The sequence below is a fragment of the Bison bison genome, unplaced genomic scaffold (genome assembly GCF_000754665.1).
Source record: "Bison bison bison isolate TAMUID 2011002044 unplaced genomic scaffold, Bison_UMD1.0 scf7180017864072, whole genome shotgun sequence".
In the NCBI taxonomy this organism is placed as follows: domain Eukaryota; kingdom Metazoa; phylum Chordata; class Mammalia; order Artiodactyla; family Bovidae; genus Bison; species Bison bison.
In genome coordinates this window covers 7,395,622-7,406,537 of record NW_011494644.1, presented here as the reverse complement: position 1 = coordinate 7,406,537, position 10,916 = coordinate 7,395,622, and the positions used below count along the sequence as shown (strand labels likewise).

At 47.3% G+C, this 10,916-nt stretch overlaps 1 protein-coding gene across 1 annotated transcript in view; it reads right to left on the bottom strand.

Annotated features, from left to right (window-relative positions):
- Positions 1 to 2,584: 2,584 nt before the first annotated feature.
- The window catches only part of SLC5A11 (solute carrier family 5 (sodium/inositol cotransporter), member 11), a 57,395-nt gene continuing 49,063 nt past the window's right edge, over positions 2,585 to 10,916 (bottom strand). The window contains exons 11-16 of the mRNA XM_010837218.1: positions 9,029 to 9,136; positions 8,586 to 8,736; positions 5,962 to 6,130; positions 5,353 to 5,568; positions 4,288 to 4,456; positions 2,585 to 2,890 (exon numbers count right to left, since the gene is read on the bottom strand). Coding sequence (XP_010835520.1) covers positions 2,685 to 2,890; positions 4,288 to 4,456; positions 5,353 to 5,568; positions 5,962 to 6,130; positions 8,586 to 8,736; positions 9,029 to 9,136 — 1,019 coding nt within the window. The 3' untranslated portion in view covers positions 2,585 to 2,684. The remainder of the gene's footprint in view (positions 2,891 to 4,287; positions 4,457 to 5,352; positions 5,569 to 5,961; positions 6,131 to 8,585; positions 8,737 to 9,028; positions 9,137 to 10,916) is intronic.

Sequence of the window (10,916 nt, the reverse complement as noted above, 5' to 3'; positions counted from 1 at the left end):
GGCATCCATTTTGCTAATAGCCTAGTGATGGAGCTGAAGATAAAGATCTGTGAACATGGTGAGGCCACTGGCTCTGATGCAACCAAAAGGCAGAAAGCGGTTCAAACTGCCTGAGTCGCCAGCTTAGGGAAAAGGCATGAAGTGGTGCAGAGTTGAGGCACCTTCTCTGGCATCACTTTTAGAGGTGTCTCTGCAGTTCACTCTTCCATTAACCCATCTCCATCACTGAGGCCATTCTGCATTTCTTGCCCTGGTACCCTCACCACAAATTCTCCCCCCTCCCCCACCTCACCTTTATTTTTTATTGTTTTTTTGCCTGAACTTTGTAGGGTTTGTCTCTGTTACTTGCAAGCAAATGACTCCTACTTGATACACTCTTCAAAAGAGAGTGTAGCACTACATGCTATAATACAACCAGAGATGATATCTCATCACCCCAGCCGGCAGAGGCTGCCCTCTTCTGCTCACTCTCTGGCACGTAGCTGTACAAACCCCTGGCAACCCCACAGGCAAGCTCTCCCCACATCACCCCACCCTTCTTATCCACACAGGTATCCATAAATGGTACACACTGTCAGTTATCGCTGAGCAACAAATGACCACTAACTTAAGCAGCTTAGAACAATGCACGTTTATTATCTCATTGTTTCTGTGGGTCACAAGTCCAGACAGAACTTAGCTAGCCCCTCTGCCTGGGTCTCACAAGGCTGCAGTCAAGGGTCACGTGGGTCTGGGGTGTCATCTGGAGGTCCGACTGGGGAACAACCCACTCCTAAGCTCCCTCGGGATATTGTCAGAAGTCACGTGCTTGTGCTTGTAGGACCACAGGTCTGAGAGCCTATGCTGATTGCTGACCGTGATCTAAGTGCTGCCTGCAGTTCTGATCATATGGGCTTCCGCAGGGAGGCTGCTACTTCAAGTCAACAAGGAGACCCCTAGAGTGAGTCTGCTGGCAAGACCGTGTCTGCGTGCTGTAATGCAATCCCAAACAGCATCTCATCACCCCTGCCATATTGTGTTGGTTAGAAGCCAATCACAGGCTCTGTCCACACTCAAGGGGAGGGGATTACACAAGAGCAAGACACCAGGAGGTGGGGTTCACTGAGGGTCACCTTGGGGTCTACCCATCACCTACGTCAAAATGTCACCACAAATGACCCATCAGGATATACTTGAGCCAAATATATTTTGAGAAGAACAAAAACAAAAATTCATCAGAATTCTGTTTTTACCTTCTGTATTTGTATTTGAATGCAGTTTTCATACATATCAATAAATTATATTTGGATGACCCAAAGTGTTTTTCATGTTATTTCATGGTAGAAACAGAATTCTTGCTTTCACCTAAGGATGTTTCGAATTGAAGCTGTGTCTTATAATGATTTCTATGTCTTCTTTAGGTGAATACCATGGGCTTACTCTTCCATACACTGACCTAGACCCTGGGGAACCAAGCTGAGCCACACAAACGTAGTCTTGGCCTGCAGGAAGTTTGCAAACAGATACCTGGCAGCAGGGAGAGGCTGGGGGATGGGGAGGGGTGGACCATGGAAACACACGGGAGGAAGGTCCCTGTTGGTAGAGAGAGGAGTGGAGAAGTGGGCTCTCCAGGTGCTAGGAATGGCCTGTGAGGTGAGAGAGAGGACAGAAGTAGAGGGGGAGGTGGGCCACGGGCAAGGAGTGAGTCTGGCGAGGGAAGCAGGAGCTGGAGTGTGAAGGGTGTGAAGGGCCTTAGAGTCAACCGGGGAGCAGCGGGCTGTGGATGGAGAAGCAGAGTGACTGTTGGATTTGTACTTTAAATCCTTGTGGCTGTGGTGCTTGTTTTAGGGGAACAGCATTGTGGTGAGTCAAGCAGAAAGACCCAAGCTAAGGCAGAACTTGGGACATGCAGGCGATCCCCTGATTTTCTTATGGCACAAGATTCCAGGGCACCAACTCAGGTCTGTTTCCCAGAGGTCAGAGAGAGGTGCAAACTTCACAGTGAGAAAACCTTTGGGGACCAGCTATTTCTTCACCCAAAGCCATCAACAGTGAAAGGCAGGAGACAGAAGGCAGGTCCCATTCCTCCTGCTTGGAAGATGAGCCGGGGAAGAGTTCACCCAGCCCAGGAGATGTGTTTCCTGGAGGGCTGGGAGTCTCTGCTTGTCTCACCTTTTGGATTTGGCTGTTGATGTTACTTGATGGACAGAAAGAGTAAATGACTGCCTTTTGAGACAAGGAAGCCTTTACTCTTCTCTCTTTTTCCAACTTCTAACCTTCATTCCCTTGTAAGAAGGGCTAGGGACTTCCCTGGTGGTCCAATGGTTGCGAATCCACCTTGTAATACAGGGGACTCAGATCCGATCCCTGGAAACTAAGCTCCCACATGCCACGGAGCATCTAATACCCTGTGCTACAACTACTGAGCCCGCGAACCACAAACTAGAGAGTTCATGCACCTCAAGGAAAGATCCTGCGTGGCGGAATGAAGATCCCACCTGCTGAAACTAAGATCCGATGCCGTAAATAAATAGATAGATAAAAATAAATAAAGGAAGGGCTAAATACTATGTTGAAGATGGCCCATTAACAGCTTTGACACCTAGTGGTAAACAAACAAAGCTTTATTATTTTTTTCTCCTTCATTAAAAAAATCGGAACATTGATAACAAATGAGAGCTCGGACCCCTGGGTTCACCCCCACGTTAAGCAAAGTAGCCCCAGAGAAATATGGCACAGCTGATGCAAATGATGAGGTTGAGGTCCAGAAGGGTTTTCACCAAGGGGTTTTCTTCCAGGGAAACTATGATCGGGTCCGCTCTGCTGGGTGCTTGCTCCTTGCCCTTGTTCTCCACCCCACAGAGCCACAAGATGGCTTTCACCACTTTGGACCGCTTTGTGGTCATGTCGCCTAAAAAGAACATGACAGTTAAAGGTCATAAGGGTGAGCTGTGCCTCCCAGACAAGAGGGAAGAGAGTCTCACCCGGTATGTTTCAGACACTGTGATAAAAACTTTATGTTCCTCTTCTGGAAGGTATTTGTTAATACCTCAATCCTGGAAGACTTGAATTCTGAAAGGTTGGTGTTTTCAGACTTTTCATGATGTTTAGGTACAGAATTTCAGATGAATTTCAGCCTCTTAGATAGAGGCTCAGACTAACTTGAGTGAAGCACAGAGCGGGTCAGCAGAGGCAGAGATGGGTTTAGGACCTGCTTGATCTGACTCCCTCTCTGTGTGTGGCACCACCTGCCAGAGGCTGAAGGGAGACAGGCACTCTTACAGGGAACTCTGTCTCTACTCAGAGCTGGGGCTGTGAAATCAACTGTGGATGGAGCCAGGCAGGTGGCCTATGGGAGTCAGAAGAGCTGATTTGCTTCTCACCTCTACCAAGGAAGATTCTCTCATGTTTTCCTGAAGCACATGGCCTTCTGCATCTATCCTTGTTTCCCACTATAGGATGCCATGGGTTCATAGCCACAATTTTTTTTTAAGCCACTTGCTATTGTTTAGTCATCAAGTCATGTCCCACTCTTTACGACCCCATAGACTGTAGCCCTCCAGGTTCCTCTGTCCGTGGGATTTCCCAGGCAAGAATACCGGAGTGGGTAGCCATTTCCTCCAGGGGATCTTCCTGACCCAGGGATCGAACCTGAGTCTCCTGCATTGGCAGGCAGATTCTTTACCACTGAGCCACCAGGGAAGCTCCTTTAAAAGCCATGTGTGGTAATTAATGACAACCACAGCCTTGGGGTCATGTAGGCAGAAGGGACTGCTGGGGACTTTGACTAACTGTATATCCCAGGTCTAAGGACCAGCTGCTTCCCACCTCCAGGCAACTTTTGCCAGGCAGGCATATGGGCTCCATGCTGCCAGATCTTCCAGTTGTTCAAAAGAAGGTGGAAATCTGAAATGTTATGAAATCTCCCTACTTTTAAATAATTCACATTAAAAGAGTAGGTGGCCTAAACCAAAATATGTCCGCAAGCTGAGAGTTTAAAACCAGTAATTTAGAGAATGCCAGCTGTAACCCCAGCCTACCACGTGGGGTTTCACGAGGATCAAATGAACTGTGTTTTAGCAGGCACTCAACAAACGTTGGCTCTCATTGCCCACCTGAAGCATCTATCGAAAGTTCCTAACCCTTTCAGTGGCCAGAGAGTGAGGGAAGACCAGACCCTGGGAATGAGGAGACGCTAAAATGCCACATGTGCCGCTTTACTTGCTAGTGATATGATAGAAAAATGTCCTCTTAAACACATAATGCTTCTTGAGGTTCCTACTGCAACCTAGGAAAAAGGCAACTCACAGCTGTGGGTTTTGGACAGGTTTTCTTGAACCATCTCGAACTGGGTGTTGGTGCCACTGGCCTCTGGTGTCCCATTTTGAGAAAGGGTAAGAGGCGGTGGGGTTGCTGACGGCACCTGTTCCTTCTGGACCACGGGGTCATGGCGAGTAAACCAGGTCAAGCGACTGACCTATGGAGTAGAGAGGAACTGTGAGATGGGGGTGGGGTGGTGACGTTCATCCCTTTCTCCTACCTCCTTCCAACCCCAGGCTCAGCCTTCATGTCCAAGTCTCTTCCAGTATCTCCCTCCCACTCCACCTTCCAACAAGCTTCAGCTCCCTGCACTCTTCAGAATCAATGGATGTTTCCCCCACTCATTCCCCATCTTTCTTTGAAAGCCCCAAATCTCTTGTGGGGATCTCACCCTCCCTCATTCTAATAAGAGCTTAACCCCAGCCCAGGGGTGTGTGGGACCCAGCGACCAGCATTCAGCTCATCCATTTCTCTGGCCACAGCAACTGGGTTGGTTCATGGGTGACCATGTGTCTTGGGCTGACTCCATCAATGGGCGTGAGCAGCTTCACTGGAAATGCTGGGACTAAAATGCTTATGCTTATGCTTAATGAGACTAAGAGAGGATATATGCTAGAAGCTGCTGACCCCATTAGGGGCTGGAGAATAGGAATAGAGGCAAGAAGGGACTTCCCTGGTGGTCCAGTGGTTAAAAGTCCACCTTCCAATGCAGGAGACACAGGTCAGGTAACTAAGATCCTGCATGCAGTGGAGCAACTAAGCCCTCACACCACAACTACTGAACCTGTGCACCCTGGAGCCCACGAGCCAAAACTAGAGAAGACCATGTGCCATAACACAGACCCAGTGCAGCCAAAATAAATAATAAAATTTAAAAAAAAAAAAAGAAGAGGTGACCAATGGATTCAGATGGTCTTTTCTGAAATCAAGTTCCTCCAAAGACCGAACCCTGGACTTTTCAGCTTTTTGAAAATCAGTCCTGGTTTTCTGTTGCTAGCAGTGAAGGGTCTCAATGGCTATAGGTCATAGGCTATAGGTCAAACCCCAAAGTACCATTTCCTTGGAGGGCGGCTCTGTGAACCAGCTCACGGCACACACAGTGATCAGGGTGACCGAGGACAGGATCATAGAGAAGTAGAGGTAGTGGACATCCTTTACCACGGCTGGGCGCTCATCCAGCTGGTCACAGCGAGGCTGCACGTAAATGAAGTCCAGGATCAGCCTAACCAAGCCTAGGAGGAGGCCTAAGACGAGACCGAAGAAGGCACCCTGCAAAGCAGAGCAAAGCAAAGCTATCTTAGACACGTGCCTCCGGAAAGTTCAGCAAGCCCTCTCCAGAGCTGGTCTTTATAATGACAGTCACTGCACGGGTCAGTGATTCAAAAAGGGTAGGAGCTACTTATCTGCTTATCTTTTACATACAATTGATCCACTACATGTAATTCCCTGTTAATTCAGCTTCCCTTTTGAAAGACAAAATGAATCAAAGTAGAAGCTTCATTGCTTGTTTTCAAAAAGCCAGGTCACATCCTCCCTGGATCTTTCTCCCCAGATCTCATTACCCGCCCCTCCCACACACACAATGACACCTGACATCCACATGTCCCCTCTCCAAGTCCCTCCTCTCCCATCCAATGGACTGAAGGGCTGATCCAGAGCTACCTTTTCATTGGCCCGCTTCCAGAAACATCCCATGATGAAGACCACAGCCACAGGTGGCTGTAGGTAGGAGCTGATGGACTGGATGTAGATGAAGAGCTGGCCGCCCTGGCTGGCCTGGACCACAGGGATCCAGAGGATGGAGACCAACACCAGAAGCAACACAAACACCCTGGTTGGATGAGAGACCCACACCCCCCACATTAGTTTTGTCCTCCCTGGATGCTTCTCTTGTTAGCTTTCTGGAGGTAGAATTTATATACCATAAGATTCACCCATTATGAGTATGTAATCAAGTAATTTTGGTAAATTTATAGTCATGTAACCAACATCACAAATCAAGTTTTTGAATATACATCACTCCAAAAACATCCCCTCATGCCCATTTACAGTCTATTCTTGTTTCCAACCTAAAGAAGCACTTGTATCTCTGTGAAAGAAAATGGAATTGTTAGTCCCTCAGTCATGTCTGCCTCTTTGTGATCCTATGGACTATACCCACCAGGCTCCTCTGTCCCTGGGATTTCCCAGGCAAGAATGCTGAAATGGGTTGCCATGCCCTCCTTCAGGGGATCTTCCTGACCCAGGAATCAAACCCAGGTCTCCTGCATTGCAGGCAGATTCTTTTCCACGAGTCACCAGGGAACCCCCTAGGGGCTTCTGTGTCTATAGGTTTTTTTTTCTGGACACGTCACATAAATGGCACACAATATATACAATGCATGGTCTTTTGCAGCTGGCTTCTTTCATTTAGCATGTTTTGAAGTTCATCAGATATGTATCAGTATTTCATTCCTTTTTATTGTTGAAAACATTCCGTTGAGTGGATATGCCAGTGTAACTATTGTTGAAAACATTCCGTTGAGTGGATACGCCATTGTGTAACATTATTTATCCTTCACCTATAAGTGGACATTTAGATTCCTTCTACTTTCTGGCTCTTGTAAAAACTGCTGCTATGAACACTTGTATACATGTCTTTGTGCAGACATATGGTTTTATTTCTAGGAATGCAGTTGCTAGGTCATATGGTAAGTTTATATTTAACTTTTTAAGAAAATGCCAAACTGTTTTGAACAGTTGAACCATTATATATTAACACCTGCAATTCACAAGAATTCCAACTTCTCTGCCTCCCTATCTGCTGTTCAATTATAGCCATACTAGTGGGTGTACAGTGGTCTCTTGAAGTCATTTTCAATCTTTGTGAAAATTAGATTACAAAAAATTAGATTAGAAAATAGATTACAATCTCATTTTGAAGATTGTTCTAGATTACAGGGCCTTTGTCAAATATTTGGCTTGCAAATAGTTTCTCCCAATCTGTGGCTCATCTTCTCATTTGCTTTCTTTCCTTTTTTTTCTTTCCTTTTTTATTTTCTTGGCCACCCTGCATGGCATGTGGGATCTTAGTTCCCTGATCAGAGATCGAACCTGAGCCCCTTGCATTGGAAGCTTGGAGTCTTAACCACTGGACCACCCAAGTCCCCTTCTTAGTTTCTTTTGAATTGAAAAAGTTTTGGGTTTTGATGAGGTCTAATTTAGCTCTCTTTCTTTTTTTTAACAGAATATGTTTTTGATGTCATAGTTAGTGGCTCAGTCATGTTCCACTCTTTGTGACCCCATGGACTGTAGCCCACCAGGGCCCTCTGTCCATGGAATTCTCTAGGCAAGAATACTAGAGCAGGTTGCCATTTCCTTCTCCAGGGGATCTTTCCGACCCAGGGATCGAACCCTGGTCTCCTGCATTGCTGGTGGATTCTTCACTATCTGAGCTACCAGAGAAGCCTTTTGTTGTCATACCTTTCCCTCAACCATGGCTGAGACAGCCCTAGGAATGCACCTTCTTGAGAAGCAGAGCCCCGAGATGCTTGTTAGCATACCTTTTGCATAAAATGTGCATGCCACTCACTTCACTCATTTTCATTCCCTGCATTATGCTTCAGGAGTTGGCAGAAGACTTGGTAGAGAAACCTTCCCCCAAACCTCCAGAACACCCTGCTTGCTTTTACCTGGCTATCTCCTATTGACCCCTCAAATCCCAACCCAAGTTAGAGACTTTTCTCTGAAGCCCTAGTTCTGGCTCATCTGTCATAATACTCATTGCGGTTAAAACCACCTGTTTACTTATGCTTTTCTTATTCTAGCTCCAAGAAAGCAAAATGAGTCTTTTCTTTTCACTGTTATGTGCCCAGCACCTGGCAGATAGGAAGTGCTCTTGAATGAATGAATGCCTTACTCATCCACAGGGTCCTGGTGTCCTTCAGCTTGGCCATCAGAGTGGGGCTGAGCCAACCAGGAGAAGTCACTATTTGGACTTTCCCTTTGAATGGCTCAGCTTTTTCCTCCCTGGGTTATCCTGACTTTTCAGACTCTTGCCCGGCCCCACCCAATAAGACTGTGAAAAGTGAAAGAAAGTGAAGTTGCTCAGTCGTGTCCAACTCTTTGCGACCCCATGGACTGTAGCCTACCAGGCTCCTCCATCCATGGGATCTTCTAGGCAAGAGTAACTGGAGTGTTTTGCCATTGCCTTCTCCAGGGGATCTTCCTGGCCCAGGAATCGAACCCAGGTCTCCCACATTGCAGGCAGACGCTTTACCGTCTGAGCCACCAGAGTAAGATCGTACCTGCCCACAATCATGAGCTCCTTCTCAGATGCCCGAGGCCGGAGATGGTTCCAGAGGTCCATGGTGAAGATGGTGCTGGCACTGTTAAAGATGGAGGTGAGGGAAGACGTGAGCGCCGCCACCATCACAGCCATCATGAGCCCACGGAGCCCTGGGGGCAGAAGGGAGCTCTATGGGCCTTGGGCTTTTTTCTGCCTTCACTGTTGACCCCATTGCCCAGGTCTGCGGCCAACCAGTCCTGAGAGGTTCAATGCTGACAAGGCAGAACTCAGGGCTGGGAGCCGAGAGGAGGGACCCAGAGGTGGGTAGGGTACAGCCCCCTGAGTAGCCAGGGCCTGAGCTTCAGCTGGGGGCCCTCGCATCTTGTCCCCCACCTTGGATGGGAGCCCAGCCAGGGTCCTCCTTTCTCGGGGGGACTCGGCTGAAGGGTGATGGATCATTACCTGTAGGCAGGAGTTCCAGCACAAGTTTGGGATACGCGATGTCAGAGCAGCCGGCGGGGTTGCTACAGACCTTCCGGCAGATTTCTGGGTCTGCACAAGCCACTTCGTCTGTGGAGGAAACAAGCCCAGAGATGGCTAGATGGACCCTCAGAGCCCCAGGCCCGGCCAAAACACAGCCCAGCGCCAGTCAGCACCAGGAGACAGGGCTACTGCATATAAGTGTAGAGCTCAATGAAATAAAAAGGACCCTGGACTTGATTAAGTGGTAAAGAATCTGCCTGTTTCCCAGTGGTAAAGAATCTGCCTGCCAAAAGAGACACAGGATCAATCCCTAGCTCAGGAAGATCCCCTGGAGGAGGAAATGGCAATCCACTCCAGTATTTTTGACTGGGAAACCCCATGAACAGAGGAGCCTGGCGGGCTACAGTCCATCGGGTCACAATAAGTCGGACATGATTTAGCCACTAAACAACAAACTTGATAAACCATGGCCTTCTCACTTAACCATCCTTGACCTCAGTTGCTGTATCTGTGAAATTGGGACAGTAACAGAACTTTGCTTCCTAAGATTACAGTGAGGACTGAGAAGGTGCACGTTAACACAGTTAGCCCAGAGTCTGAGGCATAGGAAGTGCTGAGTTCATTTCAACTACTTTTATTGAAACCTCAATAAAGCTGACACCTCACAGCCAGTCTCGGCACCCTGTTCTACATCAGGTTCCTTAACTCCCTAAAAAGGACACAAGCAATTCACCTCTTTACCTAAGTTTATTGGAAGTGCAAAGGAGAATGCCATCATTTGACACAAGGCAAATATTTTTAAAATTCCTCTTTTCCCCATCTCCTTCCCAATAGCACATATAGTTCAACAGCTGTTCCTCATTTTAGACTCATAAAAACTCTACCCACTTGGAAGTTTTCTCACCTCCTCTTTCTCCATTTCTGTATCAATTCTTTTCTCTCCCAAGCAGCATCCTGATTTTCTAATGTAAATCCATCCAGAATTCCTGGCACCTCTAGTTCTTCATCTCTACCTGTTATCGTGATGAACACATCCAAAGCATACAAGCATAGACCTCTTGCTTACAAGATAGAAAGAGATAAAAAAAAAAATTATACTAATGTGTGGTACTGATAGGGACAGAGTAAAGGGACAAAGTAGACGATTAAATAGTTAATCCACTAGGGGACTGTATGCAAAAATATATATATAGGGGAGCCTTGTAAGTTAATGATTACTCAAGGGAGCAGGTTTGCTCAACCACAAAACCAAGAAGGCTGGCTTAGCAACAAAATCATGCAACAGAAGCACGGGACCTGCCCCCAAACAATAAAACGATGGTGACACGGGACCCACAGCCTGCCCAGTGAGCTCAGTAAGTTACTGATTCCTAAGACATGCTCTCTGCACACATGAAAAACAATAATCTGTGAACCTAGCTTGACCCTGTAGGGACGAGAAATGTCCCCTGCACAACCTGGAGAAGGAGCTGATGTTGGAAGCAAGAAAGTCTACTGAAGAAAGACAAAGAAGTTCCCCTCCCACCCCCTACTTTTCCTTTGATTATGAAACTGTAGCCCAGTAAGTTCTCGGGGCATGGCACCCCCTCGCCCACCTGCTTGTAAGACTTACAACTGCTCTATTCTAAGAAATCACTTCTCATCCATCACTTTGCTTCTCACAGAATTCTTTCTGTGCTGAGACATAAAGGACTGTAGTACCGGGAGCTCTTTGGAGCCCCCCTGAAAGGCCACTAAACAATTTCAGTGCAGACTATCTGCTCAATACACTTTTGTTGGGAAGAGGCTCGCTATCTCATTATTAGTGTTACCTTCAGAGAGGGGAAGGGACCTGATTATAGTCACCCAGCAAGGTCATGATGGAGAC